The sequence below is a fragment of the Ptychodera flava genome, chromosome 21 (genome assembly GCF_041260155.1).
Source record: "Ptychodera flava strain L36383 chromosome 21, AS_Pfla_20210202, whole genome shotgun sequence".
NCBI lineage: Eukaryota > Metazoa > Hemichordata > Enteropneusta > Ptychoderidae > Ptychodera > Ptychodera flava.
In genome coordinates, this window is record NC_091948.1 from 4,239,424 (window position 1) to 4,258,375 (window position 18,952).

The following is an 18,952-nucleotide window of genomic DNA, read 5'->3' on the forward strand; positions in this document are numbered from 1 at the left end:
TATTTAAAATCATATTATTTTTTTCTGGGTGAATTGATAGGGTTTATACAGTGCAAGAATTACATACAATGTAAGTCAAATTTTGACCAAAAATGACAAAAAAATTCCTTAAAAATACACATTTGCATATTTCATCACAATTTGAACAAATCTAAGTTGGGTTATCCCTAGGGACCTGTATACCAAATAACAAAGCTCTCTGACCAGCGGTTATGAAGAAGAAGATTTTTTACCAAAAACACCTTTTTTGGCATTAATTTGCCTATTTTCAACAATATCAAAAAATTAAAAAAAATGGTTTCTCAAAATCATATTTTTCATCTACACAACAAATATCAAATCAGTAAGTACTGCGGTTCTCAAGATATTTGAGTGGACGGACGCCTCACAAACGGACATACATACATACATACATACATACATACATACATACATACATACATACAGACTGACGACGGACGCCGGACGGATACCCATCCCAATAGCTTCTATAGACTATAGTCTATAGTAGCTAAAAGTAATAGCTTGTACAAACAAAGTGTATTCACCTGAAGAACATTTTGTTTGCACTCACTGAAAAAGTTGATATTAAAGGAAACATTGGTTTACGCAGAATTTCAGAAATTGTATATGTGATTAAGCAGTAATTGTACCTACCAATTGGTGAAACAGTTTGGTGTAAAAGAAAAAGTGAAAGAAGTTTCACCAATATGGCCAGGTTTCAGTTGCCAGGTTATATCTTTTGCATGTCTACACGGCCTCTAAGACTGATTTGTCCATGTATTGTCCCTATAAGAAGTATTCTAAAAGTTTTCTACTGTGATTACATCCAAAAGAAAGATGAAAAAATGCTTCTTCATAGTTACAGAAGTCCATATGATTGATTGTACTTAAGATCATCTGTACCCTCTGGTACTGGTAAATGGGTGTGAGTTGATCACGTAAATTCTGACTTGAATTAACTAGGTGATATTATCATCCGGCTGTCAGCGGTTTTAGATCACTTGGCACAGAGACAAAAAATGTACTGTACACAGAGACATGATTTCTATCTGCCTACAAATTTCAACACGACAGAGAAACAATCACAATATATTCACAACGGTGCCACGTACCAAAGTCGTTTCATTGATATGTACATTGTAACAGGCAAGGGACTAAATACTGGCCTCGTATCAGAGATCAGCTCATGAAATGTAACAGCAATTTTCACAAAATTTGCACTCTCAAGGGTTGTAAGGCTCCAGCATTATGAAGGATCACACCTAATACAGATTTCACATTTGAAAGACATCAAATCACAGCAATTTACACAAAATTTCAGTATTTATAGATACAACATTATCACTTTAAAATTACTTTCATCAATAAAAACTGAAAACAAGGCAAACATTACGGAAAGTGGTAGACAGGTTGAGGGCCTTGCACACAATTGATATCAGATAAATATTACACTCTTAGATTTGGTCGGTTTTGATGATAAAATTTTAATCTCACATAGAGGATTACTTTTCTTGAAGTTAAAATTCTTTAAAAATAACACCGAACCAAGATTACATTTTTGATTGGAGTGGGTGGTGGCATACGGGAAAGTCAGCTAGTCCAGTCTACAATAGCATCCACACTACTTAAGGAATGTAAATTTTGACAGTGAAGCTTGAAGCTTTCAGGAGATAATGCTGACTACAATGTGACTTGTTGAACATCCACTGTCATATCATTGACATACATATACCTGTTTATATAACTTAACTACTGTGTAAAATATACATACATATACTTGTATCTGTGGATCAGCAGAAAGTGTCATTATTTTCAGGTACGATAATAGCTGTAAGATTTGAAAGTTTAAAATCAGTGTATCACCCTTAGCTGTTTTCTTTGAATTCTTCTTGTTGCTCCAACAAACACTGTATTATGATTCTGAGTCCGTTAGCGAGTTCAGCTGCCGTGTACGGTGACCCTATTGGAGGCACGTGGACAAAGATGGCCGCAGAACAGTTCTGGTGAAGTGACAGGTAATAGGAGAATTCACACAGGTACCTGAAACAAACATGTTGCAAAGGTTCATACCATTGGCAAAAATCGGAACCCGGCAGCAGTGACCTGAACTTGATGTGTGTAGGTCACAAGTGTGACCTCAAGTGTCAAAGGTCACAATGCTACCTGATATGAGTGCCACTTGGGTTACATGAGGTACTTTTTCAGAGATCACAGATATATATCCATGTTGAAATAAATCTGAGCCAGACCTAAAAAGAATGGTGTATTTCCTAGACACATGTACAAATAACATGGCACCACAAATGATGAACAAAGTGGACTTCTAAAAGATCACTATTAACACTGCTGATTTTGTGTTTGGATGTAAGGAACAATCCATGAAATTTTGGTATTGTAAGTAAAAAATTTCACACCACACTTAAGCAATAACTGAATCTGAAAATTTGTGCAAAGCATTGATCACCTTCCCATTACAGTTTGACATGAAGGCCCTTTTGAGTCTAAACTCTGATAAATGTAGGACAAGTTTGACTCACAGGAAGTCAGTTTTTCATTCCGAGACACAATCATTCCATACAACATGTAATTTCTCAGCAAAATGATGAGAATATTTGAAGTTGTTCATGTGTGATTCATGTAGAAGTCGTCTTGAATTTTAAAATTCAGCAGAAGGCTATGAACCTTGACTTTACCTGCCAGGGTCAGTAGAAATAATGGCTTTAAGTTTGTCGTTTGCCCCGTTGATTACATCACAAACTTTTTGAAGATCAAATTTGGTTTGGAGACACTCATCACCATCATCTACGCAGCACTGGAAAGGACAAATCAGCGTTTCCGTTACAATTTCAAAACTTGCGTACGATTTTACGCAACTGAGTTTTTATTTGCGTAAAATGTATTCAAAATGCGTACGGTAGGAATCAGTATCTGAAGTGAGCTGGACAGTCTTTTCTGTAGAACTTGGGGGTTTCCTGTAATGCGCATGCTCTATTAACAAAAATCAACAACCTGAGTGGCTTCAAGGTGTAGCTGAACGTTGCCATGCCGTGATGCAAGTCCCGTATATGATCGTTGAGCAGCCCAATGAATTCATGTTCAAAGAAAATACCTTCTGACTACGAAATTAGTGTTTCCAAAGGGCTAACAAAAAGCAGATACTGTTCAAAGTCCAGTGGGACCTCTCAAGAATGCAACCCGACAGAGTCTAAATGGTCACCCGTAAACACTTTCCAAATAACATGCGACGTAATGACCATTGACTGTATGTGTTACCAACAACGTAGACTCGATCGATTCTTGAATTTTTTGCATCTGTAGTGCCATTGTCTGTACAGAACTGATTGACATGACGTTTTGTGATGATGAAATACAATGTTGCATAAAGTGCTGCGGTCTGCTAAAGTCTAAAATGTTGCAATATCATGATAAATGTCACTTGCAAGCAGGTGCATATGTCTATTTTTGTCCTGCATTGAACCACGTTCAGGCAATGTAGTGCGGGCCAAGTACGTCGTGTCATTGGGCGGCATTTCTCAATGCGTATTTGTTTACGCAGTCATGATTTTTTTTGCGTATTTACGAACAATTTTGCGTAAAATACGCAGGAATTTGCGTTAACGGAAACACTGTCAAATGAGAGAACGGTAAATGTTAAATCACCAAAGTCGTTAATATCTTTGGTTTCATTATTCCTGATCCCTGGAAATGACTATGTTATCATCTTTATACTGTTGAAGAAGCATTGGTATAATCGTGGTCCCTCCACACAGTCCCTCCTTGTGGAGACTGTGATGTAAACACAGAATATGATGTTGAATGTCACTGTGGTGACATCATACATAACTATGAAACATTACAGGATGACTGGAGTTTATAATTTTGTATCCTACTTTATCACTATGACATTTTCTTCATTTAGGAGACAAAATCTTAGGTATCAATATATATAAGTTTATTACAGTAAAACACCTCAATATGGCTGCATGGATACTTCCTTGGTGATAGAGATTTTCCCTTTTGGCATGCAAATATAAATGAGTTTGTTTATTAGACAATTTCAGGTAGTATTGATATTAACAGATTATAATGAGGTGGTCCCCTTCCAAGATTTTAATTTCAAGTAATACAAAACTTTGGGTGCCATTGTGTGAAGCAGGATATAAACCCTTGTTACCGTTACATCACATTCCCTGCTTTTCAATGTGCCTCATAGTTCTTAATTATTCATGAATAAGTTGTTATACGCACATATCTGTTGTTACTCATCCCTCTCTTTGCACATCAACCTTACCTCCGACTGTGGCGTCTTTTTCTGAATGTCATGTTTACAGTATCCGGAATTGCGAGCCAATTGCTCCAGTGTAATTTCCCTTGCTTCACCAGACACGCCCACATGGATGACCAGCTGTAATGCATGGAAAAAGCACATTGATTGTTACAGCAGAATATTTGATTTGATCTGTTGATTGCAAATTACACTGTTTCCTCTCACAGGTCGACCAATGAGTGAATGACAGAACATGAGGTTATTGGATTAGGGTTGTATGACTGTACACTTGTAAATTATCGAGCACTGCTTTTCCGAATACGGTGATTAAAGCACAGGCTCTGTAGATGTCAGCAAATTTCTAAATTTCAACCCTTCAACCCATCAGCCTTTCTGATTGATCACTAATTCATGATGCAAATCTTTCAATCAGATTATATTTTGAACCTTTTTTCACGTACTTTATGTAAAGATTCAAACACTTTAACCCTGAAGTTAAATACTAACTTGTATACATAAACATAGGGCCAAAGTCCCTGAAGCTACTATAGACATGGATACAAAATTAAGTATTTCCTAACTGTATGAAATTATCTCACTAAGGTCATCCTAGGGACTTGTAAACCAAATATTAAAGCTGTCTGACCAGCGGTTTTGAAAAACAAGCGACTCAACAGTTGACAGAGCTCTGCTGTGTTATGTAGAGAATAACCTTTTGTGACACATGTATTGATGAAGAAGGTGGATATCTTTGATAGCTCATTTCAGGATGGCCTGACCAAAAATGAAAAAAAAAATTCTGTAAAAATACAGATTTGCATATTTCATCACAATTTGAACAAATCTAAGTTGGGTTATCCCTAGGGACCTGTATACCAAATAACAAAGCTGTCTGACCAGTGGTTATGAAGAAGATTTTTTACCAAAAACGCCTTTTTTGGTGCTAATTTGCATATTTTCAACAATATCAAAAAATAGTTTCTCAAAATCATATATGTTATCCACACAACAAATATCAAATCAGTAAGTACTGCAGTTCTCAAGATATTTGAGTGGACGGACGCCTCACAAACGGACATACATACATACATACATACATACTCCATACATACATACATACATACATACATACATGTACATATGGTACATACTATATTAGTGTATAGTAGCTAATAAACGAGAGTTAAATACATTCTATTTAACATAAACAAGACTTGCTTAAATCAAGCTTTACGTCGTTAAAATACAGCATATCTGTCAGGTTATAAAGAATCTTAAGCTGGTTATTTTCATCCTAACCAACCACATTTTAACTTTCAAATTAACATTGTAAGTAAGTTCTGTTGAATAAGTTGAGACTGTACGTACTCAGAGAAAGCACACTGAAGAGACAAATGTTTGAAACTTAAGAAGTTCAAGGTCATCAAAAGCATTGTAAGGAGTCATGTAACACTTTCATTGCACTGTTTACACAGATTGCATAATTGCTATAAATAGCACATGAGGAATCTTACAGCCCAGCTTTACCATAAAAACCCTATCACTTTGACCACTCTATTTTTTTCCTCAAAAGTAATTTTATTTTATCCTCAGCAAGTCAACCATACATGAAGATTAGAACTTTCTCTATCTCTATTTATTTGACCACCCTATCATGACAAACTATTATGAGCAATTTCTTTGAGATAACATACAGGGCACAATAAATGACGGTTCGGAATATGTCAAAGTTGGGATTAAGAAAAGTTGCCTTTACATGTTTTAATCCTCTAAGATGGTAAGCATTTCACTATGGACTGTCAAAAAAGTTGAACTTTCTGATAATTCTACACTAAAATTATTTTGGCTTTGATGATTATTCAATTATTTAAAATCATATTAATTATTTTTTCTGGGTGAATTGATAGGGTTTATACAGTACAAGAATTACATACAATGTAAGTAAAATTTTGACCAAAAATGACAAAAAAATTCCTTAAAAATACACATTTGCATATTTCATCACAATTTGAACAAATCTAAGTTGGGTTGTCCCTAGGGACCTGTATACCAAATAACAAAGCTGTCTGACCAGCGGTTATGAAGAAGAAGATTTTTTACCAAAACGCCTTTTTTGGCATTAATTTGCCTATTTTCAACAATATCAAAAAATTAAAAAAAGTAGTTTCTCAAAATCATATTTTTAATCTACACAACAAATATCAAATCAGTAAGTACTGCGGTTCTCAAGATATTTGAGTGGACGGACGCCTCACAAACGGACATACATACATACATACATACATACATACATACATACATACATACAGACTGACGCCGGACGCCAGACGGATACCCATCCCAATAGCTTCTATAGACTATAGTCTATAGTAGCTAAAAATGACACAAAAATTTATTGATTTTAACCCCTTAAACACCAGATGTTGAACTGCTTTCCAAAATTGCTTTCTAGGGTAGGGGTTAAATCACTGTTGAGAGAACTGGGAACGTACCGATTACAGAGACTACAAGAATTTAGCTGGCAGCTACTATGTGGCAAAATGACCAGCAGAACAGCGCATTAGTCACAAAGACTGTAAATAATTCAGAGATTCATTTTGCTATTCATTTTTCATTCATTCATTTTCATCTTGCTAGTAGCACATTGGTATCCTTTCAATCTATGTCATACTCTGGTACTGTTGTCTTGTGTATGTACCACAACATCCATATCGACAGAGAGAACTTTTGATGCAATATCTTGTTATTGGTGTATCATCAGGCAAACAAATTGCTAAATAACATGTACTAGCAGTCTTACTAAATAACTGAAGTGCCATTTTGTCAGTCATTTTGCAGTTTTTACCAATTATATTTCTGTGGATCTAAACTGACAGACAGATACATACTGTAGACTATAGGCAACATTTTAAACTTTTCTCATTCTGTTATTCATCATATTCAGGATACAGGGAACTACTGATTGGCAGACAATATGATCTACAAAGGATTTCCTTCAGAGGTCCCTCATGTATGCTAGCAAATTAACCCCCTAATATAAGTCTTACTCCCTTGATGAATCTTGATAAATAAAATTTCCTGAGTGAAACCTTCTATTTCGTTCTCAAGTTCAAACAAGAAACTTAACTTTTAACCTGTTGAGATTCCTGACTGACTTACCTGAGGTTTTTGATCTTTCCAAATTGATGGAACAATTGTTTTCACATCATCATATACAACTGGCATTTCTTTTGTAATCAAGCTGACATTATTGAGCAGTCCTATTTGTTCCAACTCTTGGACGGCCTGCCAACTGGCATTGACTTTGTGTTCCCCAAATGGACCAAAGCCTGTCAGGATATCATAAAAAATGACACTACCTCAATTCTGTAATGAAGGCAGCCAACAAAGTTGTTTGTGTAGAAAATCATTGTTCATAAGCAATTTCTTGGCAAGCAGGCAATTTTTTTTAAATATACAAAACAGTCAGGGAAATTTCAACTTTTGGTTTGACAGTAAAGTTGAAACAAGCTCAGTCACTGGCCGAGGTGTATGATTCTGTTGTTTTCACAGGTTTGCTGGTGTGGAGTGCAAAAGCATGAGGCATAATTAGGGAGGTAAGTAGGGTTTTTTCAGAGGTGGGAGGGGATGTCAGCATGGATACTTCCTGACTGGGATTGCAAGGAGAGAGGAAACTCAGTGAATAGGAGATGATTATCTTTCAAGCCACAGGGGAGGGCAGTTGCAAGTAGCTTTCATTGTTATTTTGTCCAAAAATACGCTAAATTGTAAACACACAAATATTTTCAATTTTCCAAAATCAGCTGGTTGGCTGCCCCGTATGAACTTTCCATAACCTGATGACAAGAAAATATTTGTGACAGTTGATTTAACATATATTTCTGAATCTCCCTGTATAAAAAAGAAGTGGTCTAAATATGGCAAATGAAAAAAAGTTGTTTTCTAATCAGTGAAGTTGTGTAATTCTAGTTTCTAGTTAAGTGCCAGAAGCTGAAAGGGCTACATGTAGTAATGCTAAGGGACCGTTCAGTTTTTACGGCTGGGGGGGGGGGCGGCAAAATCCAGGGGGGTCATCTTAATTTTGGAATCCGCGAAGGGGGGGTCATCGCTTTTTCACTGGTAGGAAAGGGGGGTCACCACATTTTCAAAAACATAATACCAACATAAAGTTCACTTTATCCATGGCCATGATCGACCTCTTTACCGGCGGGCCGCCTTTGGCGGCCCACTACAATAATTATACATTATGTATTACCCATGACCCTCTTAACGGGCAGACGCCTTTGGCGGCCCACTCCAATTAGGTTTACTTCATGCGATGGCCATGATCGACCCTCTTTACCGGCGGGCCGCCTGCGGCAGCCCACTACAATAATTGACTTAATGTAATACCCCATGGCAATCTTAACGGCTGCACGCCTTCAGCAGCCCTGTCCAGTAAAGTTTACTTTATGCAATAGCCATGATCACCCTCTTTACCGGCTGGCCACATTTGGTGGCCCACTAGAATAAAGTTGACTTTACGTAATGGCCAAAGACCCTCTTAACCGGAGGGCTGCCTTTGGCGAACCACTCCAATAAAGTTTACTTTATACAATGTCCATGGACACAAGTTGTCTATGGAAATGAAGTTAAAAATTGCCATACAGTCGTCCTAATTAACAGACGTGTCAACGGATGTGGCTGAGAAGTTTGTGCACTGGCATCTCAGCTACACGAATAAAGTGCGCCGCGTACCGTAGTTCAAATCCAAACCATGCGGGTAAATTTGACATATGGGTTTTGGTTATTTTTCAGCAGGGGTGTGGGGGGGGGGGTCATCAAATTTTTTCGTCTGACAAAGGGGGGGGGTCATCTTTTTTTCACGAAAAATGCAGGGGGGTCTATATTTTTTTGAACACCGGCGACAAGATTTTGCCGGCCCCCCAGGCCGTAAAACTGAACGCTCCCTAACTTTTGATAATCATTCACCACTTTTGTTTTAAATGTGAACCATAATTCCTTGTTCTACTACCCAAAGAATGTTGATTCACAATGTTCAGCTTATCAACTCAGCCCGTATGAGTGTACACTGCATTGTTATTGTTGAAAAGTGACTTCTGGTCCGGAGTAGAATTCAAATGTAAACAATAACAATGCATTTTACACATATGGACACTAAGTTGACAAGCCAAGGTAGCAGGCATTTCAACATTCTTTGGGGAGTAGAATAAGAAGTTGCAATTAATATACAAGATAAAAATAATGAAAAAAATCATCAAAAGTTAGCACTACACTTGAGATCAGATGATAAGTTATCACAATGAGTGATACATTACATATACTTTAAAGCTAACCAAGGGTTGATACAGGCACTGTCTCAAAGAGCTATGTTGCATGCCAGTGAGAGGAAAGAGGCCTGTGCCTTTCTGTACATCGTAGCATGTCTGGTTTCAACCTCTATGACCTGATCATAGTCACAAAGATGCTCCGCTCAAAAGATATATATGTACTAGAATACACCCACAGAGCTAGCTGTACTAAGAGTCCAACAGAGATGAACTCAGCATCTGGTCAAGCATCTTTTTCAATCTCACTGTTGTGAAGTTTTTTGATCTTGTAATTCTTTTGTTTTGTATTTCATTTTATGCCAATGTCACGTATGTTACTTACTTATGTTCTGTGTTCCTGTGTAGTCTGTAATACATGTGTCATCAACTTTAATTTATCCAATCATGGTCCCTCAAATTTTATGGAGGGACTGATCCAATAATATATTAAAGTCACGCGGACAAATAAATAAATAAATAAATAAATAAATATATGCATGCATGTATCTACACTTACACCCCAAAGATCAACTTTTCTGCGTTCAGTTCATCCATAGACAGTAAATCGATCGCGTATTCGTTGCTCTGCCTGTACCTCTAGTAGCTCTACCACAACAGCATTACATTAGTAATCTATTAACTGTGATACTGATAGACACTCGACCAGACGCCGATACCTCTATTAAACACCTATTGCCTGGTCATGAGGGCTATAGCGCCTGTCTATTACCCCGAGGGGCCGTGTGTTACCAGAAACACATCGCTATTAGCAATGTGTTTCTGGTAACACACGGCCACGAGGGGTAATAGACAGGCGCTGAAGCCCAAATAAAGACCAGGCTATAGGTGTTTTATAACACATCACATGCTCATGGTGTATTGTTATATAGATTTTAATGTGTTTTGATATTTTGCACCTCAACAATCCATTGTGACAAGTTTACTCGGCAATGTTTCCACAGCAGTTTCGGACTTGTACGTGCATGGTACCACTTTCTTTCAAAAAATATTCTAAGCATACCTAGCGACATCCTTAGTTGCACTTTTAATCTTTTCTGTCGATGAGCTGTTCAAGTTCTTACGCTGTTGGAATGTTGGAAAATGTTGGAAAATCTGTTTTAGAGAATATGTCGTCACCTATCCCAGATGCACATCACGTTCTCGTCACCCGCCATTGTTGCAAAGCTGCAGACGACACTATACGGTCATGTGACCGGGCACTTTTCCAAATTTGGTCAAAACTATTTCCCTAGGGAAATAGCTTTTCAAAAATACCCTCTGACGTCACTTTTGTCGATCCGGTGGGGACTAGACGGATCTATTTTCTCGTCACGTGACGTATTCTGGCGAATCGCGACACGGAATGAGCATGTGGCGTGTTATAATGGGGTCTATGTACAGCTGGATCTGTGTTTGTGTATTTTCGTTGCGATAGAGGGCAGGGCAACGATCGCAATCGATCGATCGAACAGACGATCGATCGATCAAGCAGACTACCCAGCCAACGAACGCCTGTGGCGGAGAGGGTACCCCCTTCTCTCTAATATCAATTTCATGAATATGGTTCACCTATATTCGATAGTTGGTTGACATTACCTTTCCTATTACGTACCTGTCACCACAACTGTTTTATGTGAAGTCATTTTCCGCTTTTCCGCTCATCAACGCGTCCTGTGGTGTTGATCCTGGGTGTTGATTCCGTTTACTTTTTCCGTCGTTACTGGTCAGCTGAAGGAATGTGATTCGGTGTGGAGGTGCACACGGATATGTGCACACGAAAGCACCTGATCGCTGATGGATTGGGACTGGGTCACGACCTACCCGGCCTGACCTGAGCGCGTCATATATTTCGACACATTCAAAGACAATGTTTTATACGTCCTTCAGTACACCCAAAGGCGCTCAAACCAAAAGGAACAAAAGTAAGCCAATACAGCGAATAAAGTGACAAAGTCAACCCTAAAATATCTCCTGTTCTGTACTCGGAGTTAGTGTATCGACTAATCTCGCTCGATCAAGCTCAAGTTGGGCATCCGGTGTACAGTGGTAATGCACGATGTACGGTCGACCGGTCGACTGTAGATCAGCTGTAGATCATGGCTGCAGATCATGCTGTGCAGTGCGCCCGCTAGCACCGACAGTGGGTATATCGAGCCTTGGCTTTACCACTCGGTACACTACTATACAGGAAATATTCGTCTGGGAGTTATGCCCCTCCCCGGGGCCCCTCCCCCCCGGGTTGGTGATTGGTGGATCGAATTAATAAAGGGAATAAGGAAGGGAGGGTAATTAACAGATATAGACTGTTTTCTTCGAAATACTACACAGAAAATAGGTAAAGTAAGGGACCGTTCAGTTTTTACGGCTGGGGGGGGCAAAATCCAGGGGGGGGGTCATCTTAATTTTGGAATCCGCGAAGGGGGGGTCATCGCTTTTTCACTGGTAGGAAAGGGGGGGTCACCACATTTTCAAAAACATAATACCAACAATAAAGTTCACTTTATGCCATGGCCATGATCGACCCTCTTTACCGGCGGGCCGCCTTTGGCGGCCCACTACAATAATTATACATTATGTATTACCCATGACCCTCTTAACGGGCAGACGCCTTTGGCGGCCCACTCCAATTAGGTTTACTTCATGCGATGGCCATGATCGACCCTCTTTACCGGCGGGCCGCCTGCGGCAGCCCACTACAATAAATTGACTTAATGTAATACCCCATGGCAATCTTAACGGCCGCACGCCTTCAGCAGCCCTGTCCAGTAAAGTTTACTTTATGCAATAGCCATGATCACCCTCTTTACCGGCTGGCCACATTTGGTGGCCCACTAGAATAAAGTTGACTTTACGTAATGGCCAAAGACCCTCTTAACCGGAGGCTGCCTTTGGCGAACCACTCCAATAAAGTTTACTTTATACAATGTCCATGGACACAAGTTGTCTATGGAAATGAAGTTAAAAATTGCCTTACAGTCGTCCTAATTAACAGACGTGTCAATGGATGTGGCTGAGAAGTTTGTGCACTGGCATCTCAGCTACACGAATAAAGTGCGCCGCGTACCGGAGTTCAAATCCAAACCGTGCGGGTAAATTTGACATATGAGTTTTGGTTATTTTTCAGCGGGGGGGGGGGGTCATCAAATTTTTTCGTCTGACAAAGGGGGGGGTCATCTTTTTTTCACGAAAAATGCAGGGGGGGTCTATATTTTTTGAACACCGGCGACAAGATTTTGCCGGCCCCCCAGGCCGTAAAAACTGAACGCTCCCTAATACGTACACACACGAAAGGCTTGTACACGGCTTGTTCAATGATCAGAACTCCCAAGGGAGCGTTCAGCTATTATTGCCGGGGGTGGGCCGGCAAAATCCAGGGGGGGGGGTTCACCTTAAATTTGAAAACTGCAAAGGGGGTCATGTATTTTTCAAACAGCTCAGAGGGGGGTCACTTAATTTTCATAAGTATCCATCCCGTCAAAAAGCAGTTTCAGTGTTCAGAAATATTCTGGGAGATAAAAATGATTTGCTGCATGATTTCATTCTCTGAAGTCATTTAACTGTAAATCTGAACAAAAGTATAATTATCTGTCACATGAACATCTTGACTAGGCAACTCTGAGGCTTGTCTTATTGTAAATTGAGCTCACTTGAGGGCAATGAACAATTCCTACTACTTACATATAACTTTAACTTTAACTTTAACTTTTAACTTTAACTTTATTTGATCACAGTGCAGGGCCTCAGCCCCTCGCACAGAGTTTACAAAGTTTTACATTATTAAGTGAGCTGGTCCATAAACTGTTCCTAAGACGTGAAGTACAAAACCTATTAAGTGGATTATGAGTCAATTTTACAGATCTACAAAAAAAAAACCAAAAAAACATTTGAATACTGTAAATATACATAAAATAATAGATTAGATTCTAGGTAAGTCTGGTAAAGTTTCTCTTCTCTTGAAAGCATTCAATAGATACAATGAAAGTTGAGAGACCTTGTCTTTGTTTTGCGATGACATGATTTCCACAAGCTTATTCTATGTAAGTTAAATTTCCATTCCATTGAAAATAAGTGTTTCTAAAATCCTCGTAAAGTGGACACAGAAAAATAAAGTGAAATTCGTTTTCTACAGTTGTAATATTTTTAAACTCTTTACAATACATACAGATTCTCCGTTCTACTGGCAAATTAAGATGACGACCGATTTCTATATTAAGTTTGTGTGTGGAACAACGAAAATTTGCTAATATTCGTTTACGACTGTAGCTAAGGTAATCCAAATATTTTTCTGGCTCAAGCAAAGACTTGAACTCTACTTACATATTAGAGATATAGCAAGTTTTGTCAGGGAAATTATTTAACAGTTACCTGTATACTACTAGTATCATGAAAAGTGAAATTACACTTTTAGGTGAAATTCCAATATCATAATTGTTGTCCACATCTGACCTTTCAAATACCCTTTTTGAATCAAGTACACTTGTATCAATTATGAAACACCTATAAAAGCACAAATTAATTTAGTCTAGCATTGTAAAAGAATTATTCATAGTTTTATCATGTATTGCAAATTAACATTTTGGTGGAATTCCAAAATCCAATTTCTTGCACACATATCCATTTGTAACCACCCTAGTCTAATCAAGTACATTAATATTAATAATCGAGAGTACATAAACACACAGATTTACCTATTTTTGTATTTGAAAAAGATTATTCATACTTTCCTCTTACTCCCATGTATAGTGGGTGGACATTTTCAGTTAAATTCCAAAATCAGATTTCTTAAACACATAATATGCACCTTTAACCATCATATTCTAATCAAGTACAATTATGTTAATTATTCAACGTCTGTATATGCACAAGTATAGCAAGTTTTTCATTGGAAAAAAATTATTCACAATTTTATCATAGACTCCCATGTATAGCTGATGAACATTTTTGGTGAAATTCTAAAGTCAAATTTTTTGTCCACATACCAGTTGTAACAACCCTATTCCAGTCAAGTACTTTTATGTCAATTATCAAATATCTATAAATGCATAGATATAGTTTTGTATTGATAAAGTATTACATAGTTTTCTCATAGACTACCATTTATAGTGAATCAACATTATCAACAGCTGATTATCAATTAAATCCAAATATCAAAATTTTGAACACACACGCTTCTGCAAAAATATTGCGATCCACCTGTAATTTCTGTCCAATCCCTTTGAGGGGTAATTTCAAAATTATAGTGAGTGAGAAGGGGAAATAACACCTTGTGAGTTTGTAAGGAAGGTCATTTGAAGAAATCTGAGAATCTTGTTTTTGAGAATATACCCCCCCCCTCCAGAGGTGTATGTATGTGCAACTTTACTCAAGCAATATGGAGGGGGGGGTCACTTATTTTGGGGGGTCATCAATTTTTTGGTGCAATGGGTAGGGGGGTTTCGCTTATTTTGACTGATGCGCAGGAAGAATTTGCCAGCCCACCCCCGGCCATAATAACTGAACGCTCCCTTAGTAGACCGTCGTATATCACTTGCAATACCGTGTAGCCTTACCATGCTACGTTGGATTGTAGACAGGACATGAAATACTTTTCTGTCCGCTTCATGGACATGTCGACGATGCGTTGTATCATCTGTATCATGCAGGTAAAAGAAGATTACGGTCGCTTGTTGTTTGATTACGGTGAAGGACGCTTGTATGCATTACAAAGCAAGGTCTGCTGGTTTGTGTCTTTTCAACACTTGAGTTTAAGTTTAAAGCTTCTAAGTTTATCACCTGTGGACCCAATATTTCTGCACAATAAAGTAAAATTGGCTTAATAACTGCCCCAAAGAGTTTCAAAAATGTTTGTACTTGAAGAATATTTTCTGATCTTAATAGTTGTCTGATCTTAAACCTTGCTTTAAGAGCTATGTAACTGAGGTCATTTATTGTTAAGTTAAATTTACCATTATTTGTTAATGTTAATCCTAGGTATTTATATTTTTGAACAATTTCCAATTCTTTATCATCATAAAAAATTTGTATTTATGTATTTTATGGCCAGATTTGTTAAATATCATTATTTTTGTTTTGTTATAGATTATGCCTAATCCCCATTTTTCACAATTTTTCGTGCTATATGGTCTTGAGTCGAACATTTAGGCATAAAACCTAATTGTTCCCTGTTTATGATGTTGTTTTTCTTTAATTTATTTTAGCAGTCTCTTGCTGCAAAATCAAGGTGAACAGTTTGCTACGACAACATAAAAGGATTATTCCTCTGTAGTTATTGGGGTCAGTTTTATTTCCTGATCTATGGATTGGACAAATGACACCTATACTCACTTGATTTGAAAAGTGACCACTACATAAAATAAGATTAAAATACTGTAATAATTATAGTTCAAGTATGTGACGACTGCATTTGATTATTATTCATTTGATATTCTATCTGTACCTGGGGACTTTTTATTTTTTAATTTATTAATGGCCTGATGTAGATCAGTAGAAGCTATGGCATAGACAAGATCAATATTATTTGATTTTTTCCTTTCCAAGGTATCTAACTCAGAATGTAAAGGATTGCTTTCAAATGTTGAGAAAGACAATTTTTTAAATGATTTAACCGAACATCTGCATCAATTGACTGTGAGTTATCCTGTTTTTGTTTATTTTGTATTTTCAATAGATTCCAGGATTCATTTCCTTCAGATTTGTTTAAATCCTGTAACGTCGCTAGAATGTTTACCCTAAATTCTCTTCTTTTTCTTCTCACTATTCTTTTATAAATTTTCTTTTTTGTCAGACATTCCTCTCTTAGATGTAAATTAAAAGGGTTTTGACTAAGCCTGTTCGATTAAACTTTTTCACCTCATTTTTAAGTTGTGAACAATCATTATTATACAAACTTCCATTAATTTTCTTTCTATGATTTTTTTGTTTAAGGGATTTGCTTGCTGCAGAATGAAAAATATTTGTAATGTCTTCGGTGGCCTTATCAACTAAATTGTTTAAAGTTGCTGTATTAGTTTTATCTCTTATTTAATTGTTTCATAAACGATTTAGTATCTTTGTGTTGCAACGCTTCCCTAAATTTATCTGCTGAATCATATTTCCAAATATATTTAACATAATTTTTCTTGTGCTTTTCATGTCTGTTGATGCTTTCAGTTTTTTATACTCTGTATTCAATTTCTTAACTCTTAAGTGAAATGAGATTTGACAATGATCTGATAAAAGAATGTCCAGTGGTTTAACATAAAAACATGGAACATCATAGAGTGTATATATACGCGTTCTTCTTTATCCACAAGCGACGGTGATTATAAAGATAAAATGTTTAGAAACAAAATGGTCGCGATACTCACATATCGCCGAGTTTGGAGACGGATTTCCGTCACAACAAGGCACAATTTATTGAATAAACCACCATCGGATAGCTTCCACTACGTCATTCAAGCGACCGTGCGTTTTACATCATGGTTTGTAGCTCCAAAGACTAGCTCAAGCTGCGATTATCTTGGAAAATAACCGGCCTAATTATTTTTTTCACTTCTCTCCTTGCTGACAAATGTTTCCGTTTCTCTCAAAGAATGCTCCTACACGTCAACGTTCTCATGCAACAAAAGAATAAACCATAGAGTTGTCGAGAAGCACATATTTTTAGATTTACACATTTTGCGCCAAAAATCAATGCTGATCGATAGTCATAGATACGTTTCAAGTGGAAATTGGTTGAAGGATTTGTTCAGGCTAAGTATAGAGACGATTGTGTAGAGTAAATAATCAAGAAAAGTGCAATATAAAGTCACACACTATTACACACATGACTGTTGTGCACATCATGAGGCGTATATGAGAGTGCATTTACTTTTCAAAGTGACTCGTGCAATACGCGTCCCGAAACAAGAAAGATTTACAATTGAAGTTTTTCTCTGACATTCATCGCAGAAACTTTCAACCAATATCTTCCATGATCATGAAAAATCAGGGCTAACAGTGGCAAATTTGGCATTGGAGATTGCTTTTCAACATGCAATGAAAAAGTTAAAATATTTATGATGTTTTTTCTCTGGGATAAGTATCGGTAGGTCCATGACTGTTGTGGATTTTCTGGGTTTTTTTTTTAATAATGCTGATTTTGACTTCGATGACTTGGATGACTTGGGTGTGGGGCGTAAGTTTTATACCAAATTCCGTCACGGTAAGAAACCATCACCAAATATACGGACCCATATCCAGCTTCAAACTGTGGTGACTGTGGTGATATCACCATGAAGAGTGCGCCGGCCCTCAAACGACAAGCCTTCACAGGTGTGTTCACATTGGTACTATTCGCATGTAAAATTTAATTTTGAATATGAAAAGATGTAAAAACCCAGCTTGCTAATGGCAATTCACCGGATAATGAAGTCTACATAATCTTACTACTTTTTGGGAAAATCAAAACTCTTATTACCACTTTAACAATATTTCAAATTTCCTGCATAAATACTTCTGTACAGAATTAACGGTACAAAAGCGCGTATGCCCGGGTATTAAGAGGAAAAATAATATCACGTGACAAGAAAAGCATCTACCTGGAATCGTAGATAGAGGTCTGTCCTATTTGAATAGGTAGCCCCTTTGCCATTACACCACTATCGCTTCTCGGCCTTTTGGCTAAGATCATGTGTAGTATCTGTTCTTATCAGCTAAATATCTGATACGCTGCTCACCGAGCAGCTCGATGTTAAACTGATTTTTGGAATTGGGCCATGGAATAGGGGCTTGCTCCGTCCTGGCCACGGATCGACCCGGTATTGTAGTACCTCCGGGAACGGTCCATCTTAAATAAAAAAGAATAGCAGACTAATATTCACCCAAAGATTTCCTTCTGTGTAAAAGTGGCGATTTGAAAATTGATATTGACACTGAAAGGCAAATCTGTCGAAGATAGTTCGCCCCTCGAAATTAAAAGACGTCAACTTTTTTGCTCACATTTTCCTTTAGAATCAAGATTAAAAATCGGGGTCACCGTTTAATATGTTGGTACTTGAGAAACAAATCACATGATCTTTAACTACATTTGATATTCAAAACGACCGCAATTCCTATGTTATCTCTATGAGGGAAAAATAAAATTCCCTATTTTAAGAAAACTATGCCGATGAAAATTTTATTTACCTAATTAGCTTCAAAATGAACCCTCACGAGTGGTAGGCCAAAATAATATTGTAAAAGTTTGAGAGTCCGAATGCCTGTCCCCGAGGCGCATTCTACATTGATAAGGTTAAAAGACGATTAAAAACTTCAATGCGTTTGATTTGAATGGTAAAGTTACTGCATTACCAAAAAAATGACAGTACAATAACTCATGTTGCACAATTTTTGAAAAGGAGTCTACAGATACGAC

General features: G+C 37.4%; 1 protein-coding gene and 1 non-coding gene across 2 annotated transcripts; one reads left to right on the forward strand and one right to left on the reverse strand.

Annotated features, from left to right (window-relative positions):
• Positions 1–523: 523 nt before the first annotated feature.
• LOC139121152 (pyroglutamyl-peptidase 1-like) lies at positions 524–11,612 on the reverse strand. Its single transcript, XM_070685824.1, has 5 exons — positions 11,192–11,612; positions 7,430–7,599; positions 4,295–4,408; positions 2,697–2,815; positions 524–2,043 (listed from the first exon to the last, which is right to left on the reverse strand). Exons 1-5 carry the CDS (start codon positions 11,220–11,222, stop codon positions 1,869–1,871), a joined length of 609 nt encoding a protein of 202 aa, XP_070541925.1. The 5' UTR covers positions 11,223–11,612; the 3' UTR covers positions 524–1,868.
• A 6,587-nt stretch (positions 11,613–18,199) lies between these two features.
• LOC139122258 (U2 spliceosomal RNA) lies at positions 18,200–18,390 on the forward strand. The gene has a single exon (XR_011549420.1). It is a non-coding gene; the product is annotated as a U2 spliceosomal RNA (small nuclear RNA).
• The last annotated feature ends 562 nt before the right edge of the window (positions 18,391–18,952 follow it).

Coding starts and splice junctions, on each gene's coding strand:
- LOC139121152 (XM_070685824.1), bottom strand. CDS start 11,222: ATGACTTCACATAAAACAGTTGTGGTGACAG. Junction 4,409..7,429: donor GGAAAGATCAAAAACCTCAG/GTAAGTCAGTCA, acceptor CATGCATTACAG/CTGGTCATCCATGTGGGCGT. Junction 2,816..4,294: donor AAAAGACGCCACAGTCGGAG/GTAAGGTTGATG, acceptor TGTCCTTTCCAG/TGCTGCGTAGATGATGGTGA.